Source organism: Leucopleurus acutus (assembly GCF_964270905.1).
Source record: "Leucopleurus acutus genome assembly, chromosome: 3".
In the NCBI taxonomy this organism is placed as follows: domain Eukaryota; kingdom Metazoa; phylum Chordata; class Mammalia; order Artiodactyla; family Delphinidae; genus Leucopleurus; species Leucopleurus acutus.
Window position 1 is genome coordinate 17,437,844 of NC_139145.1, and position 19,803 is coordinate 17,457,646.

At 43.5% G+C, this 19,803-nt stretch overlaps 1 protein-coding gene across 1 annotated transcript in view; it reads left to right on the forward strand.

The window, feature by feature from the left end:
• Positions 1-989: 989 nt before the first annotated feature.
• Positions 990-19,803, forward strand: part of MAML1 (mastermind like transcriptional coactivator 1) — a 45,520-nt gene continuing 26,706 nt past the window's right edge. Inside the window, exon 1 of the mRNA XM_082836641.1 lies at positions 990-1,559. Coding sequence (XP_082692767.1) covers positions 1,233-1,559 — 327 coding nt within the window. The 5' untranslated portion in view covers positions 990-1,232. The remainder of the gene's footprint in view (positions 1,560-19,803) is intronic.

Below are 19,803 nucleotides of genomic sequence, written 5' to 3' on the forward strand. Positions count from 1 at the left end.
GTCTCATTGTGCAGCCTTTTGGCACCTCCTGTTTAACTTTTTAGCAGTTAGGGTGCCAATACCTGTCTCTAGTTTGTCTTGGCCCAACAGAGACGGTCTGTAGTTTCATTGCTCCTGTTTTTTCCTCTACAGTCTCCCACTCCCTTTGCCTACTAGGTATAATACTAGAGTGTAATTGTCTTTAGTTGTATTTTGTTGAGATTCAGTTTTACCTAACAGACCATCTTTTAAATGTAAAGCTTGCAGGCCAGGCTCCCTGTTTTTTTACTGAAGCATCATCCTTTGCAGTTCTACCCCCCCACACCAGAAAAGGAGCTAGACTCCTTCACATCCTCTTCTTCCTGTCTGCTAGGGCTTTTGTTGTTGTAGTAATTGAACTTCTGAAATTTGTTCAAAATTTATGTAAGGGAAGATTATATAGTCTCGATGATTCAGAACGGCGCGAGAAGAAAACTCTTCACCTCATCCGTGTACAATTCTTACCAATTGTGAGGCTGAATGTGAGCCGTGAGGTCGAACGAAAACAGCTGACACTGAAAAACCCTGGATACTTTTTAACTTATCAAAGCCCCATTTAAGAAGCTACAGGAGGAATAAAATGATGAAGCGCTATGGTGCCGGGAGCGTCTGGATCTGGCGGGTTACGCCGCGCCGACTGCCCGTCTTTCCGCGGCGGACCCGGAAGGGCCTGTCCGCGTGAGGCGGCGTTTAGAGCCGGCTCTTGTCGGTCACTTACATGGGTGAGGAGGACTGAAGCCCGCCCACCTGCTTCCCTCCGCCTCACTTGAGAGTTCCTTTTAAACTGCGCACGGGAGCAGCCCCAGTGCGCCTCTTGCGTGCTAGGCCCCGCCCCTCGGGCGGCCCGCTCTTCCTTCTCTGTTTGGCCGCAGTCCCTGTTCATCAGCTGTGACGCCGCTTTCGCCTGCCGGAGCCCCGCCCTTTTCCGAGAGCCCTGAAAACAATTTTAAGATGGCGGCGGCGACGGCGGCGCGGAAAACAATGGGGCCGGGGCGGCGGGGACAGGCCGAGGCCTGAGGTGGGCAGCGAGCGACTGCCTGGGTTGGGCCGAGCGGGGCCAGAGGAAGACCCCCGCCGCGCGCGAGCCCGCTCCGCAGCTTGCGGGACCATGGCGTGGCCGTGAGGCAGCCGGGCAGCCGGCGGGGAGCGGAGCCTGCCGTGCCAGCCGGCCCCGAGAGGCCCGCCTCGGGCCCGGCCCGTGCAGCCCGCGGCCCATGGTGCTGCCCACCTGCCCCATGGCGGAGTTCGCGCTGCCGCGACACAGCGCGGTCATGGAGCGCCTCCGCCGGCGCATCGAGCTGTGCCGGCGCCACCACAGCACCTGCGAGGCCCGCTATGAGGCCGTATCGCCCGAGCGCCTGGAGCTCGAGCGCCAGCACACCTTCGCCCTCCACCAGCGCTGCATCCAGGCCAAGGCCAAGCGCGCCGGCAAGCACCGGCAGCCGCCCGCCCCGGCCCCAGCTCAGGCCCCGGCCCCGGCGCCGGCCCCGGCCCCCCGCCTCGACGCCGCCGATGGCCCAGAGCACGGCCTCCCGGTCGCGGTGAGTAGGGCTCGGGGAGCAGCCCCTTCCCGGGAGATGCTGCCCCTGACGCCGCCCAGGGCCCTTTGAGACTTCCCCAGTGCCCGCAACTTCTCTGGTCTGACTCGGGGGAGGCTAACATGGCAGGGACTGAGTGGTTGTCATCTGCGGGAAATGGCACTGTGGCGTTACTTTGGGAAAACATGACCCTAAGGACCTTACATTAAGGTCCCGGGTGGGAAGGCTGGCGAACTGTCGGTGAAAGGTTTTTCTTCCAGACTGGATTCCGAAATTTTGAGAACTTTATTTTGGAAGAGACTGGCATTTAAGTTGCCTGTGATAGTGGCTTCATTTATTCTGCAAATGTTCATTGGGTCCTTGCTCTTTGCAGGGTCAGGGCTTAAATATGGAAATAAAACGGCCTTTAGTTGACCAAACTGTTCTGCATGGAAAATCAAGAATCTTTGGAAATCTTAGTAAAGACATAGTACTGCTCATTGAGGTGTACAAAGGTATTCTTTATTTAGGCAACCCTGAAATTTGTGAATTTGTGATTCCAGCAATACTGTTGACAAAGCCAGTTTTCATTATAAGCCTGTTTAAAACCTCTGATGATATTAGAGTTTGTTGGTAAATTATTATGCCCTTTGGGTTCTCAGTAGATATTCGGGAAATTTGTTGGTTAGAGGTTTTCCTTCCTGAGACTGATTATAAGGTTCCTTGCTGTTGTTTTCTTGGTAATTTAAAGTTTAGAACAAATGTTACCAATTTAATTTGTGTGTTTTTAAATTCATGCCTCTGTTAAGGTCTCACCTGGGCTGTTGCAGTACTCTTCCCTAATTAGTCTTAAGGTGTTCGGTCTCTTTTACCCTTTAAATGCTAGGTGTGTCACAGCCCCTATGCTCTGTTTGAATTATTTTCCTTATTCTCTCCCACACTAGCTTGGGCTACTGGACATCTCATTGCTTATTGTTATCAAGTCTTACATAGTCAAGTCTTCTCATCCTCACTTTTCTTGTCTGTAAACTGAGGATGTGTTTGGTTTCCTCTAGGATTTTTATAAGACTCAAAAGAAATGAGTGTCGATGTGAAAAATATTTCATAAATGGAAAGGCTGCCTGCAGGACCCTCCCCCATCACCTTTCAGAATCCTGATATCCTTCAGGGCCATCTCATCTTCCTCTTTAAAACCAGTTTCCACCCTACCCCACAGCAGTTAGGATCTCCTTTGTCAAAACATTTAGGAAATGTATTGTCTATGCTATTTATTTTAAGCACAACGTCACATAGTACTTTAGGACATGTCTTGCAAACAGACTGTAAGCCCTGGGAGACAGGGAGGGGTGCAGCTCACAGTCAAAGGAAAGACTTTTAAGAGTTGTGGGGGGTGGGCTTCCCTGGTGGCGCAGTGGTTAAGAATCCGCCTGCCAATGCAGGGGACACGGGTTGGAGCCCTGGTCCAGGAAGATCCCACATGCCGCGGAGCAACTAAGCCCGTGTGGCACAACTACTGAGCCTGCACTCTAGAGCCCGCGAGCCACAACTACTGAGCCCACGTGCCACAGCTACTGAAGCCTGTGCGCCTAGAGCCAGTGCTCTGCAGCAAGAGAAGCCACCACAATGAGAAGGCCGCACACCACAACTAGAGAAAGCCCACGCGAAGCAATAAGACCCAACACAGCCAAAAATTAATTAATTAATTAATTTTTAAAAAGAGTTGTGGGTGGTAATTCCGTGTAAGTAAATAGTGAAAGCTCATAAAAATCTCAATTTTACACTCACATAGTTACCTTGAACCACCCCCTAGAATGTATATTAGTAGTGATTCAGTTTGTTTAAAGAGACTAAGAATTTAGATCCCCTATGATATTTTTAGTCCTCAACTACTAGAGAGAAATTGGACATGCTGTTTGAAGAGAAATTAATTCTGAGTGTGTTAGAACTTGAGTCTGGCCTGTCAGTCATTCTTTTGGGTGATTAGGTATGCCATGTTATGTTGATGTCTTATCGCATTAAACCTTGACCCAGGGATTTCATGAGTTAAACTTTAGAATGGAATTGCTCTTCAACCTCCTTACTAGGAAGAAGGACCTTTTTCACTTCAATCTCCAAGTGATTCTAGGTGAGCTCTTTGGCCTTGGAGTGGGGTTTTAGGAATGGAAGATCAGTGTCACTAAGAACACAGTGGCTTGTTCCGTTTTAGTGGCTCCTGCAGTTCAGAGAGGGGGAGAGTCCTTGCCTTGGTAGGATTTGGAGAGAGAGCACAGCTTTGCCAGAGAAATGGAGGGGAGAAAGTGCCTCTTAGTCATTGTTATTTTTGACAATTCTGTGTATGTTTTTGATCTAATTAATATTCCTTACATAAGGAATATTATTCTTATTTTTTTTCCAAATGTCCTGTAGTACTCTTAGGCAGTCGTTTCATATCAAAGTTACCATTGGTAAACCATTTGTACAAGTGAAAAGGGATCAAGTCAGATTACTAGTAGAGTACACCTTCTGCTTATGTTTTTCCCCTTCTTAGGATATTCCACCACAACAAAACCTTGACCACTATCTTCCCACTGTAGATACTGTTAGAGATGGATCAGAAACAGTGCTTCAGACTTTTTTCTACTCTAATTGTCAAGGAATTACCTCATTAGGTTTTCTTCATACTGTGTGTGCTCATTAAAAACCAAATAGTAGTTTTCTAATGATAGGATTGACTTTTTTTTAAATTTATTTATTTTATTTATTTATTTTTGGCTGCGTTGGGTCGTCATTGCTGCATGGGGGCTTTCTCTAGTTGCAGCGAGTGGGGGCTACTCTTTATTGCGGTGCACGGGCTTCTCATTGCGGTGGCTTCTCTTGTTGCGGAGCACGGGTTCTAGGCATGTGGGCTTCAGTAGTTGTGGCACGTGGGCTCAGTAGTTGTGGCGCACAGGCTCAGTAGTTATGGCACAAGGCTTAGTTGCTCCGCGACATGTGGGATCTTCCTGGACCAGGGATCGAACCCGTGTCCCCTGCATTGGCAGGCGGATTCTTAACCACTGCGCCACCAGGGAAGTCCAGATTGACTTCTTTGTATTAGGGATGCCAGATAATAGAGAATTATCCACTCACTTTATACATTCATTCTGTCATGAAAATAGTCTTCTACAATAGCTTGAACATTTCCTTTTAGTAAAAATTTTTTTTTAATATTTATTTATTTTGGCTGCACCTGGTCTTAGTGGCAGCACACGGGATCCTTGCCGTGGCACGTGGACTTCTTAGTTGCAGCATGCATGTGGGATCTAGTTCCCTGACCAGGGCTTGAACCCGGGCCCCCCTGAATTGGGAGTGCAGAGCTTCAACCACTGGACCACCAGGGAAATCCCTCTTTTAGTAAAATGTTATAAAGGTTTATGCCACATCCCCTTATCCACCATTGTCACACTTTTGCTGCTTACTCCTTAAGTCGTTGTGATAGTCTACCAAGAAATTTGACGGTTGCATGCCAACCATTCATGGAAGTTGCCTTTCCTGCTTAGTTTAGGCATGCAGTATTTCTCTCTCTCTCTTTTTTTTTTTCTTTTTCTTTTTATCCTTTTAATAAGATCTTTCACAGGACAGAAAAATTTAATTTTAATAAAATCCAGTTTATAATCATTTATGAATTGTGTTTTGGTGTTATGTTTAAGAACTCTTTTTATACATCTCTAGATTCAAAATGTTCATATTTTGTCGAGGATTTTTTGCATTTAAGTTCATGTAAAATGTTAATCTGTAATTTCCTTCCTTTCTCTCTTCTTTCCTTTTTCTTTCTTCTTCTTTTTCACTTTTATCTGTACATAACTACACAAATAGTACAAAGAACATCTGCATACCCTCCTTAGATTCTACCCATTGTCATCATCATGACCCATTTGCTTTATCGTTTGCATACATACCTCTTTCTGTCTTCTCTTTCTCCCTAAAACTTTTGTTCTCTGAACCACCTGTGAGAACACTGCACATATGGCTCTCTACCCCAAACACCCAGTGTGTACCTTCTAAGAGTTAAGAAAGATGTGTGAAATCTTAATAATGATTTTGTAGACCGAACTTGTGTAGGAATTATGTAAATAACAAATTATTTTTAGGGAGTAGATATTTCTAAACATAAAACAGACATTGTTCTATAATCATATGGGATAATTTTAGAGAAAAGATGACTAATGTGGTTTTAGAATCCCATTTCTTCCTGTAACATTTGCGACCTTGTCATAGTACCATCTTTCCTTTTTTATCTTCAGTATCCCCTTTCCCACTGGGTCCTTCCCTTTAGCTTGAAACAGGAGCACATATTCTCCTTTCTTTTGTCTTTTCTCACCCTCAAAATAGTATTCTATCTCCTTCCTTCCCTTTGTGCTTTCCACTGCACTTCCCATTTACTCATTGCCCCATTGTAATCTGCCTTCTACCTCTTTTACTTTTCCAAAGCTGCCCCCTTAAAGGACACCAAAGATGGAATTACCAAATTCAGTGGCTTCTTAGTCATCATTCTTTTTGACTTCCTCCTTCCTAAGACTCTTCTCTTAGCTTCTACTCTCTTCTGATTTTCTTTCCAGCTTTCTGACTTTTTTTCTGTCTCCTTCCTGCTTTCCCTTATTAATTCATGCAACAAATGTTTGAGTGCCTACTGTGGGCCAGAGCATATTTTAGTTGCTAGGGTTACAGCAGTGAACAAGACAGATTGAAACTCTGCTCTTACAGAGAGAGATCAATAATTTTTAAAATTAATTTTAAGTTATAATAAATGCTAAGAAAAAATTTAAAGAGTTATGTGATACTGAGTGATTTGTAGCAGCAGCTTTAGATATGGTAGTAGCAGCTTTGTCTTAATTTGGCCTGAATGACAGGAGTTTATGAATCAGCTGAAAGTTTCAGGAAAGAACATTCCAGTTAGAACCACCAGCACAAAGTCTTGGAGGCAGGAACCTTCTGAGCTTGCATGAAGACAGAAAGGAGGTCAGTGTGGCCAGAGCAGCAGGTATGCAGCTGGTATGAGTAAGCAAGGATCAGATCAGGTGCAGTGAGAAGCAATAGCAGGATTTTAAGCAAAAACATCACATGATCTAACATTTTTTAAAGGCCATTCTGGTGCTAGATGGAGGATGTCTGGGATTGGTCTGGGTGAGAGTGGATGCAGTTAAAGCTTTTGCAATGTCTAGGCTGGGGCTGGTGGTAGTAGTGCAGATGGAGAGGAGGAGATGGATTCTGGACAACTTCTTAAGGCAGAAGTGACAGAGGTTGCTGATGGACTAGACGGATTGGATGGGGGCAAATGGGAGGCGTTGAAGGGAATTCCAATTTTTTTGGCTTGAGAAACTTTCTTTGCACACTTTTTAAACATTCATGGTCCCCAACCAACTAAATTCTCTACTTTTTTCACTCAGTTTTCTTTTCCTGGGTTAATGTCATTGATTTTTTTTTTTTAATATTTATTTATTTGGCTGCGTCGGGTCTTAGTTGTGGCATGTGGGATATTCGTTGCAGCATGTGGGATCTTAAGATTGTGGCGCTCGGGTTCTTCGTTGCAGTGCACAGGCTTCTCTCTAGTTGTGGTGTGTGGGACTCCAGGGCGCCCAGGCTCAGTAGTTGTGGCACGTGGGCTCTCTAGTTGTGGCTTGCGGGCTTAGTTGCCCTGCGACATATGGGATCTTAGTTCCCCGACCAGTGATCGAACCCGCATCCCCTGCATTGGAAGGCGGATTCTTAACCACTGGACCACCAGGGAAGTCCCTGTCATTGATTCTTTCATGGTTTCATCTATCACCTGTAATAATGAGATTCTCCAGATATCTCTACCAAGGTTCAGATCCAGCTGTCTATTGGACATTTCCACTTTGATTTCCCACATGTCCAAAAGGGACTCTCCCTTTTTCTTGCCAGTCTTATGTTTCTTCAGAGTATTTTCCCTAGTCCAGTCATCCAAAGTAGAAACTTGGGAATTATCCACTCCTTTTCTTCATTTCCTGTTTTTTTGAGTTTTGTGTTTTGGGGGTTTTTTTTGTTTTGTTTTGGGTTTTTTTGGGCATGCTCTGCAGCATGCAGAATCTTAGTTCCCCGACCAGGTATTGAACCAGTGCCCCCTGCATTGGGAGAGCAGAATCTTAACCACTTGGACCGCCAAGGAAGTCTCTATTTCCGTCTTTAAGTTGGTTATTTGTTCAACCAACATTGAGCTCCTGCTGGGAGCCAGAAATTGTGGTGGTGCCAGACCTGTGTGTCATGCAGTCTCTTGGGGAGTAGGTGGTAAACAGTTCATTGCAAAGCCCTGTTGAGGGCTGAAAAGCCTGTGGGAATACTAGGAAAGGGATGCCCCTTGGGTGAAGTTGGGAAAGTTTTAAAGACGTGACTTTTAAAATGGGTCTTAATATTTTGCCAGATATTTTCCCAAAGGGCGTTATATGAAACGCTAATTTCATGGGCTGTTAAAAGAGTTCTAGAGTTGAGCAAATTTGGGTGACACTGGGATAAACAAATTTAAAGTTTCCTTTATTTAGGATATTTCCAAACATTTAATAGGCTAATATGCATGCGGACTTGAGCTTTTATCAGGGGGCATCTAATAGGATTTTGATTTCTTTGGGAAACTAAGCAAAAGCACAAAATTATGACAGTGAGTAAATCTTTGAATTTAAGGCTTAAAGTGCCAGAGAGGCTGGAAGATAAAACTGGAAAGGTAGGAGTCATATCACGAAAAGCTTTGTCTTTGATACTGGGTGTTTGGACTGAATAATTTTGAAACATTGTGAATCCTGCCTCACACATTTTATGTTGACATTTTGAAATTTTCATCCTAAGTTTTTAAGCTTATGAAAAATTATAATGCATTGGTTGTGTTAATCAATTGTATATTAAATTACTGTAACAATTTATTAAGTGAAATATATGAAATAAGAAATTTATGTAACACATAAGTGCTACATATGTTTAATGTGAATCAACTATTTTAAAAAGAGAAAAGAAAAAGGGTAAAAATGCTGTTTATAGTTGCAGAGGATATAACTTCCAGAGAATTATAAATACTAACATTTAAAAATAAAATGGTTATATCATTTTTTAAAATGTTGCCAGTGGAACCTGAATACCTTAGTGATATGCTTTCATCAACCATTTAAAGAATGCTTTTCTTTAACAGAAATTTTGTTTATTTTAAGAAGGTTTGTTTATTATTTTTTTAAATTAATTTATTTATTTTACTGCGTGTGGGCTTTTCTCTAGTTGCGGCAAGCTGGGGGCTACTCTTTGTTGCGGTGCGTGGGCTTCTCATTACGGTGGCTTCTCTTGTTGCGGAGCACTGGCTCTAGGTGCGTGGGCTCAGTAGTTGTGGCACGCGGGCTCAGTAGTTGTGGCTTGCGGGCTCTAGAGCAAGGCTCAGTAGTTGTGGCGCACGGGCTTAGTTGCTCCGCGGCATGTGGGATCTTCCCGGACCAGGGCTCAAACCCGTGTTCCCTGCATTGGCAGGAGGTTTCTTAACCACTGCGCCACCAGGGAAGTCCCTGTTTTTTTAATTTATTATTTTTGGCTGCGTTGGGTCTTCGTTGCTGCGTGCGCAGGCTTTCTCTAGTTGCAGTGAGCAGGGGCTACTCTTTGTTGTGGTTCTCATTGCAGTGGCTTCTCATTGCAGTGGCTTCTCATTGCAGTGGCTTCTCTTGTTGTGGAGCACGGGCCCTAGGCGTGCAGGCTTCACTGGTTGTGGCACGCAGGCTCAGTAGTTGTGGCACACAGGCTTAGTTGCTCCGTGGCATGTGGGATCTTCCCAGACCAGGGCTCGAATTCATGTCCCCTGCATTGGCAGGCAGATTCTTAACCATTGTGCCACCAGGGAAGTCCTAACAGAAATGTTAAATCATTCCTTTTTCTTGGAACTTGCATTTCTTTTTCCTTTTCTTTCTTTCTTTCTTTCTTTTTTTTTAATTGGAGTATAGTTGATTTACAATGCTGTGCTAGTTTCAGGCACACAGCAAAGTGATTCAGCCCTACACACATATATATCCGTTTTCATATTCTTGTCTCTTATCGATTATTACTATACAGTAAATTCCCTTTTTGCTCTTTTTAAAGTTGATTTATAGGGAATTCCCTGGCAGTCCAGTGGTTGGGACTCCACGCTTTCACTGCTGAGGGCCCTGGTCATGGAACTAGGATCCCACAAGCCACATAGTGTGGCCAAAAAAAAAGTCGATTTATACAAAAGAATGTATGTAGCATTTATAGGTTCTGTGTGTTATATATATTTCTTATTTCAGTAAGTGGAATTACAGTAAATTAGTATACAAATAATAACAAACACATTATAAATTTTTATAAATAATTAAGCAAAAAAAGTACAGGTTTATTATACATGCCTCTCTTAATGAGATGGATGAGGCTTTTCCCACCTCAATTTGTTCACATAACTGTGGATGAATATTACTTGTTGACAAAATGATCTTAATTCTTTTCCTATTTTTTGTTTGTTTTTATACATTTAAGTTCCAGTAATCCTTGTTCATATAAGTATAAAAGAAAGGAAGAAATTTAATTATACAATGTTAATCAAGTTTTTGAAATTTGAGTTGGTATGCCAAAAATCACACAGTGATATGTATCATCAAAATTAATTTACCAATTAGACGACAGCTTGGTTTGGTACACTTTCAACTTTAATGAAAGCAGAGAATTAGAAACCATCTCACTTACAAAAGGATAATCTAGTCATCAGTCATTCACTTTCTCAGTTATGGAGAAATGAAACACAAAGGCTTTACATTTATCAATTGATTGTTGATTATACCTGTTATTCTTTCACTTAGAAGGACCTTGTTTAACCTAATATACTCAAAATTGGTTGGGAAAATCAAAATACTGTTCATTTCAATACACCTTTGCCAATACAGTATTTTTTGATAAAACATTTTTATTTGCTTTAGATATATTTTCATCAAAACCTTAGAGCTGTGACTGTAGCTTGTTTAATATATGAAAAATGTCTACCTAATTGGCAAAATGAGTCTCCATTTTCAAGTTAATCAGCTTTCTGTCAGAAAAAGTTTGCTTCATTTTTCAAATACAAATAATACTATACAACCCTGTGAGTACCATCTCACTTTTCTAAGGGAGAGTTCAAGAGCATGGAGCCTTGTCGTGAGTTTTGTTGCCTGCATAAAATACTGTGCATTGCCTGCGTGTATTTTAGTCATATTAAGCATTCATTTGAAGAGCAATATGTTATTTGGTTAGTTGAGGATGGAAGAATGATGTCTTTAAATGAAAAATATCACCACTCCTGCTGCCCACTCTATGGCAGTCTTAATTCAAAGCATCCCAACTCGCAGGCCAAACTTTGGCAATTTAAGTGCTCAAGGCCCTTAAGTCAGTGAAGAACTATTGTGCCTAGCAGAGCAACAGAAGAGACTGGTATACGGTGAACATTTGGAGCAGCATGTCATTGGGGTGGCATCTGGCACCATGGGAATGAAACCCATGTGCAACACTCCAAGGTCCCTAAAATACTTTGAATGCAGTTCTTTGAAAATGGCCTGATTTCTCTAGGTGTCTTTACGCATATGCCCTTCCCTAGTCTCATAATGCCTGACACCTGCTCACCATTCAGAACTCTGCTCATGTGCCATCTCCTCTAGGACCTCTTTCCTAAGTCCCTCCTCTAGCCAGGCTAGGTACTTAAACCTATGCCAGAACAACCACACTGAGCTTTAATTAGCGTGTTTGCCGCTCTCCATTAGACTATGAGCAATCTGAGAGCAAGACCAGTAGTTTAGCACCAGACCTCACGCATATTTGGCAGTCAGCAAGCATCTGTTGAACGAATGTTAATGATATTGTGGAAGGAGCTCTGAATTGAGAGTCAGAAGCTGTATGTTTTTAGGCTGGGATCATTTCAGAGGTGGAGTTGACAGAGCTAAGACAGTAGGCCCTGATTTGTACTGCCATGTTCATTGCAGCCTTGTTCATAGTAGCCAAGAGGTGGAAGCAATCTGAGTTTCCATCAACAGATATGAATGGATGAAGAAAATGTGCTGTATACATACAGTGGACTATTATTAAGCCTTAAAAAGGAAGGAAATCTTGTCGTATGTTGAAACGTGGATGAACCTTGAGGACATCATGCTAAATGAAATAAGCCAATTGCAGGAAGAGGAATACTGCATGATTCCACTTATCTGAGCTATCTAAAATAGTGAAACTCTTAGAAACACAAAGTAGAATGGTAGTTGCCAAGGGCTGGAGGGAAGGGGAGAGTGGGAGTTGTTCAGTGGACGTAGAGTTTCAGTTTTGCTAGATGAAAAGTTCTAGAGATTTGTTGCACAGCAGTGTGCATATAGTTAACGCTACTGTACTGTACATATAAAAAAGATGGTAACTTTTATGATATGGTTTTTGACCACAAATTATTTTTGAAGTATAGTTGAATTAGTGTTACTTACTGCTGTACAGCAGTGACTCAGTTGTACATAGATATATACATTCTTTTTCATATTCTTCTCCATTATGGTTTATCACAGGATACTGAATATAGTTCCCAGTATATATACCAGTTTGCATCTGCTAATCCCAAACTCCCCATGAACCCTCTCCCCCCAACCCCATGGCAACCACCAATCTATTCCCTATGTTCCTGATTCTACTTCTGTTTCATAGATAGGTTCATTTGTGACCACAATTTTTTAAAAATTAATTACAAGACAAAAACTATGATTTTCCAAACAATATGCTTGGAAGATTTTTAGCAATTATAAGGGCTTTAGTTATTTATTTATTGGCCACACCTTGCTGGCATGTGGGATCTTAGTTCCACGACCAGGGATCGAACCAGTGCCCCCTGCATTGGAAGCACAGAGTCTTAACCACTCGACCACCAGGGAAGTCCCTAATAAGGGCTTTTTAATAAAGGCATATCAAGACATCCCTGGAGATGCAGTGGTTAAGAATCCGCCTGCCAGTGCAGGGGACACGGGTTTGAGCCCTGGTCCGGGAAGAACCCACATGCCGTGGAGCAACTAAGCCCATGCACCACAACTACTGAGCCTGAGCTCAAGAGCCCGTAAGCCACAACTACTGAGCACATGTGCTACAACTACTGAAGCCTGTGCGCCTGGAGCCCGTGCTCCACAACAAGAGAAGCCACCACAATGAGAAGCCTGTGCACCACAACAAAGAGTAGCACCCACTGGCCACAGCTAGAGAAAGCCCGTGTGCACAGCAATGAAGACCCAACACAGCCAAAAATAAACAAACAAATAAATAAATTTATTTAAAAAAGGATACTCTGTGGCAGAGTGTCATGTATATCAGAATTAGAGCGGTCCCCACTTATCTGCAGTTTTGCTTTCCACTGTTACAGTTACCTGAGGTCAACCATTGTCCGAAAATATTAAGTAGAAAATTTTAGAAATAATTCAATAGTTTTAAATTAGGTGCCATTCTGAGTAGTGTGATGAAATCTTGTGCTCTGTCCCCCTGGGGACATGAATCATCCCTTTGTCTAGCATATTTACGCTGTATACCCTATACACCCTTTAGTCACTTAGTAGCCATCTGGGTTATCAGATTGATAGTCATGGTATTTAAGTGCATCTAACCCTCATTTTACTTAATAATGGCCCCAAAACACAAGAGTGGTGATGCCAGAATTTCAGAGATGCCAAAGAGAAAGTGTAAAGTGCTTCCTTTAAGTGAAATGTATAGATTTCAGTACTATCCCTGGTTTCAGTCATCCACTGGGGGTGCAACCCCCTGGATAAGGGGGAACTACTGTACTTGGGGCACTTTTTAACTATATATCTTCTTGCCTACTGATGCCCTCCCTTTTCCACCTCTCCCCTGACTTTCATCCCTTATCACTGCTAAAATGAGTCACTGTTATTCATGGGAATATGTCATATCCCTTAGTTGTGTGGAGGTTTGGTCTCAATTCTTCACTCTTTGGGTCATATTATACACCTACACCCTTGCCATAGTTTCAGAGCAGGCAGAGTATACGTCCCCATTCCTTGATTTGGAGCTTGGATATATGACTTGCTTTGGCCAATGAGACGTTAATGAGAGGGATAAGAGGATATATTGTATTTATGAAACAATAATTTTTTAATTCAGAAAACAAAATCTTGGAAATATTATAAAAATATGAAATATGTGCATGAACTATACATATGAAATATGAGTAATTTTCCCAAAAAGTAAAGAAAAAGAAGACAAAAACGAAAATAGAGAAGAAAATTAGAGGACCAGTGTAGGAGGTTGAACACCTGAAAAATAGAAGTTACTAGAAGAAAGAAATGATTTTAAAAGTAATTTGAGGGACTTCCCTGGTTGTCCAGTGGTAAAGAATCCACCTTCCAATGCAGGGGACGTGGGTTCCATCCCTGGTCGGGGAACTAAGGTCCCACATGCTGTGGGGCAACTAAGCCCGCACGCCACAATATTGAGCTCGTGTGCCTCAACGAGAGAGCCTGAATGCTGCAAACTACAGAGCCCACGAGCTCTGGAGCCTGCGCACCACAACTACAGAGTCCGTGCTCCCAGGAGCCTGCACGTCACAACTAGAGTGAGAAAACCTGCACACCATAGCTAGAAAGTAACCTGAGCGCCGCAACTAGAGAGAAGCCCGAGCGCTGCAACGAAGAGCCTGCGCACTGTAACAAAAGATCCCACGTGTCTCAACAAAGATCTCGTGTGCTGCAACTAAGACCTGACACAGCCAAAAAAATAAGGAAAATAAATAAATAAAATAAATATTTTAAAAATAATAATAATTTGAGAATTTAAGGGCATGAGTTGCCAGATTAAAAGGGCGCACTGTGCCCAGCACTGGGGAAGAAAATAGACCCATGCCAGTTATAAATTCTGAACATTCAGTTTAAAGAAGAGATACAAACTTCCAGCATGGGGAGGCTAGGGTACTAGGTCATATATCAAGAATCAGAGTATCTTTGGACTTCTTGGCGGCACCATAGGAATCAAGAGGACAACAGTACAATGCTGAAATTCTGAAGTAAAATGATTACCAACCTAGAATTCTATACCTAGGCAAAGTATACAACAAGAATGAGTATAGAATAAAGTCATTTTCAGAAATTAAGGATTTAAAAAATTTTACCTATCACCCTTTTTAAGAAGCTACTGCAAGAAATACTCCATCAATATTGAAAGAATAAATCAAGAAAGAGTAAGACATTAGATACAGAAAACAGGAGACCCAACAAAAAAAAAAAATGACAAGGGTTCACTTGGAGGAGGATGATAAATGATACCAGGATGGCTTGTATTGATCATGTCTCTCCTTTCATGCTTTGCCAAGGACACTCATGGAAGTTTTCAGCTTTTCCCTGAGAGTGGGAGGTAGGCCACGTTGGGCTCAGAAGCAGAAGTACAGAGCAGCCCACTCTCACTGACCAGACTTCTGCTGCATGTCCAGCGCCTGGTCTACATGCTGCATGTCTTGCCATGTGCCCAACTGTGGAGAAACCTGTGTTTCTCAAGACTCACTCATGACCTCGCTTGCAACTTCCTCAGAGGGGACCTTGTCAACTTCCATAGAAGCAGAATTCAGACCATGACCCAAGACTGCTCTGCTCACCTCTTTCTGGAGCCTCTGTCCAGTGAGATCAGTGCAGCTTGCTTCTTGCATGGCTGGTGTTTGCGTGCCCTCCCTTTTCAAGACTAGGTGGTATGTTGTTTGGGGATAGATTAAATGAGGATGGTAGAACTATTATTAAAAGCAATTAACACAAAATCAGGATATTAGATATCTGTGTCAGGGGTTGAAGAGAAGGGATACAGGGGCTTCTAAGGAGAGCTCCTCAGACTTAATGTGCGTGTGAATCACTTGGAGACCCTGTTAAAAAGCAGATTCTAAGCCAGAGCAGGGGGAGGCTGAGATTCAGCAGTTTTTAAACCTTCCAGGTGATGCTAGTTCTGTCCTGGGACCATACTTTGAGTGCCACTGTTCTAAAGTGCCGTTACTGTCATTTCTTAATTTGAGCAGTTGATGCACAGTGTTCATTTTATTGTTAACTCTTGATGTATGCATGTATGTGTGATAGCTTTTGCAACAAAAAGGTTTTAATTGCAAAGGAAAATATGAGAAGGATGTATTGAGCAAAAATCCTGGAGATAAACATGTCAAATCATAAAAGCCTTGCGTACTTTATTGTATTAGTCAGTGTTCTCCAGAGAAACAGAACCATTAGGAGACATATATATATGGAGGGGAGGGGAGTATTGATTGGTTTTATTGTAATGAATTGGCTCACACAGTGACAGAGGCTGACAAGTCCCAAGATCTGCAGTCGGCAAGCTGGAGACCCAGGAGAACCAATAGTCGGAATGTTGGCATGCTCCAGACCCCATGAAGAGCCAGTGTTACAGTTTGAGTTCACAGGCAGGGAAAAAAAAAACGATGTCTCAGCTCAAGGCAGTCAGGCAGGAGGAGTTCCTTCTTGCTTAGCCTTTTTATTCTGTTCAGGATCCCACTTGATTGGATCCATCCAAATCAGGAGGGCAATCTGCTTTACTCCATCTACTGATGCAAGTATTAATTTCATCCAGAAGCACCTTCATAGCCACACCCACAATAATGTTTGACCAAATATCTGGGCACCCCATGGCCCAGTCAGGTTGATGAATAAATGTTAAGAAATTGAATGACTTAGAATTTCTCAGCAGCAACACAGGGAGCTAAAAGACAATGGTGCAGTTCCTTCCAAATTCTGAAGAATGATCTCCATACTGGGCTTATCTATCCAGACAAAATACGAGTCAAGGGCATGTGTAGAAGGAAGACATTTTCAGACATGTGAAAAATTAATCTACATGCTTTTTCTTAGGAAACTATGGGAGAGTGTGTTTCATAAAACAAAGGAATGAACCAAGAAGGAGGAAGATATGAGATAAGAGGGACCTTAGGATGACAGTAGCCAGTCCACACAAGAGCTTGTCAGAGGACTCCTGGACAGACTCTGCCAGAAGATGAAGAGACAATGTCTTACGTGAATGCACATCCCGAGAGACATCTAGAACACTGGCATAGAATCAGGGGTTGACAAATGTATGGAAAACCAAAAAATAAGCAAAAAGAATATAACCTTTTTACACCTTTGTCCTAAACATTTTTTACTTTTTTTTTTGCAGTACGCAGTCCTCTCACTGTTGTGGCCTCTCCCGTTGCAGAGCACAGGCTCCGGAGGCGCAGGCTCAGCGGCCATGGCTCACGGGTCCAGCCGCTCCGGGGCATGTGGGATCTTCCTGGACCAGGGCACGAACCCGCGTCCCCTGCATCGGCAGGCGGACTCTCAACCACTGCACCATTTATTTAAATAAAATTAAATAAATAAATAAATAAAAGAACCCGCCTGCCGATGCAGGGGACACGGGTTTGACCCCTGGTCGGGGAAGATCCCACATGCTGCGGAACAGCTAAGCCCGTGCGCTACAGCTACTGAACCTGCGCTCTATAGCCAGCAAGCCACAACTACTGAGCCCGCCTGCCACAACTACTGAAGACCGCACACCTAGAGCCCATGCTCTGCAACAAGAGAAGCACCACAATGAGAAGCCTGCGCACCACAACGAAGAGTAGCCCCCGCTTGCCGCAACTAGAGGAAGCCTGCACACAGCAATGAAGACCCAATGCAGCCAAAAACAAACTAATTAATTTTTTTCAAAAAAGATGTGAGCAGCTATCACTCCCATGTTCACTCCACACACGCACTCTGATACTGCTTCTGAGCTACAGTTACTGCCGATCTTCTTCCTCTTTGCTCTCTTTACCCTCTCCAAGCCTTAGTTCCCTTCCCTGTGAAATGGTGATAATACCTGCTTTGCAGAGTTGCTCTGCCTAGCACAGAATAGGTGCCTAATAAATGGTACTCTTACTGGTTTAGGAGATTTCTTTTTAAATGTTTGTTTTTATTTTGTTGTTTTTGATCTCCTGCCTACCTCTTCTCATCAAATCAGGTATGAGCTGGTTTGGCAAACTAGCCAATCCCAACGAACAAAATTTAGGGGTCTGTTTACTGAGCGGTATTAATGAGTCAGGTCCCGTTCTGGTGCTGAAAAGACTAGAGGTGAATGAGGGAGTGACCCTGCCTTTGGAGCTGACAGAGACAGATGCGGGATTGGACTGGACATCACTGTGCTGTGTTCCATGTGCCACATTAGAGGGTGGCACGAAAAGCCAGTGGCAAACTCTGCAGTCGCCTCTGGGAATTGAGGAAGACTTTAAGGTGGGCACTAGGTGCTCTTTACTGTTGAGTGCAGGGGGATGCCCACACAGCTCCCTGTGCTCCTGGCACATCCACTTTTCTGCTTGCTCACCTCCATCCTTATTGCCACACACCCATGGCCTCTCCCCACTGCTAGCCTGAGAGTCCATCAGAATAGCACCAGTGAACCTGACCTCTCTGCCGCCACCTGTCATCACTCACTGTGCTCTAGCCACACATGAGCCTGCCAGGGACACTCTTTTCCCAGAGACCCTTGGGCAAAACCCTATCAGCAAACCTCAACAGTTCCACCTTCAGCATACATTCAGAATTGGCCACATCTCACCACCTCTGCTGCTACCACCCCAGTCTAAGCCATTGTTTCTTTTACCTGGATTATTGCCTCCTAATCAGTCTTCCTGTTTGCCCTAATCTTCCTATGATCTGGTCTCTGCCCAGCAGCCAGAGTGATCTTGTTCCCCTGCTGGACCCTGCCATAGGTTTTCCATCTCACCTGAGGATAAAACCAACCCTTAACCAGGGCCCACAGACCCTGTGCAGTCTGGTACTCCTGTCCTTCCTGCCTTCTCTCACTCGGTCTCCTCCCCCTGGATCCCCTCTGGCATCATCACTTCAGGCTCCCCATCACCACCACCACTAGGCACGCTCCCACTCGGCCTCTGTATCACTGTTCCCTAGGCCTGGACCCTCTTCCAGAGATGGCACCTCTTACTCATCTCTCAGATTTTGGCTCAAACTTCTCACACTCAGTGAGGCCTTTACTGAGCACATTTTAAAAATCATAAGCCCCCACAAACTTCCTTTCTGTGCTTTATTTCCTTGGGAGCACAAGTTGATAGGAATGTAGGCTCCAGGAGAGCAAGGGATTTGTCTGTTTCCTTCCCTGCTATATCCTCAAGGCCCAGACAGTTGCTGGCTTGATGAGCTCTAAGTAGATTTTGGTTGAATACCCTGAATGAGATAATGAGAAGCAGTTTGGGAGAAAGTGAGAAGGGGCAACGTAGAGGCTTCCCAGCCAGGAAGCCGCCCATGCAGAGGCACAAAGGGTCCTGGTATGTTGAAGTTCAGCTTTCCTGACACAGGAGGGTAGGCTGTGACGAGGAGCCTTGTGTGCAGTGAGGAGCCTGCTGCCAGAAGCAGGCAGCAGGTTTAGGGGCGCTCCCTTTCGTCTTAGTGCTGTCCTGAACACTTAGGTTCAAAGCTGATTGCTAGAGCTGCGTTGTACAGTACTGTAGTCACCAGCCACGGAGGGCTGTTAAGTGCTTGAAGTGTGTCTAGTCCAAATTGAATTGTGCCAAAAGTGTAAAATATGTACTGGATTTTGAAACTGAGTACCAAAAAAGAATGCAAAATCTTTTTTAAATATTACATTTGAAGTGGAATATATTGGGTTAAATAAATTATTAAAATTAGCTTCACCTGTTTATTTTTGATGTGACTACGCCTGGAGAGCTTTTTAAAACTGTTTCCTTGGCCCAACCCCAAGTTTCTCACTTAGTGGGTCTCATTAACCCAAGTTGATGCCTGAGAATTTGCATTTCTAATAGGTTCCCAGGTGATGCTGATGCTACTGGTCTGGGACTACACTTTGAGAACCACTGCTCTAGAACAAAACAGGTTGAAGTTATTTTTTGAGGTGGGGAGGGGAAGAATTTGAAGGGGAAAAGTCTCAGATGAGGCAGGTCCAGAGGGAATAAGAAGGTGCAGCTGAAGGGAGTTAATCTTTGCAAGGAGAGATGTTTCCCTCTCAGAGAAGAGGGAAAGAAGAGAGTTGATAAGTAAAGACATTAAGTTTTGAGGTGAAAAAGAGGTACATTTGAAGGAATCACAGAAGTTGAACTTTGGGAAATGACTTTGAATCAAATAGATCTGTGTTCAAATCCTGATTCAGCACTCACTTTCCATTCACTGTAAGCCCACCCCATAGGTAGTTGTGGAGATTAGGTGAACCAGTACTGCCTCCATTATTGGGCAGAGATCCCACAAAACTGAAGGACAAATATCCATGGGGCTAAAGAACAATAGAG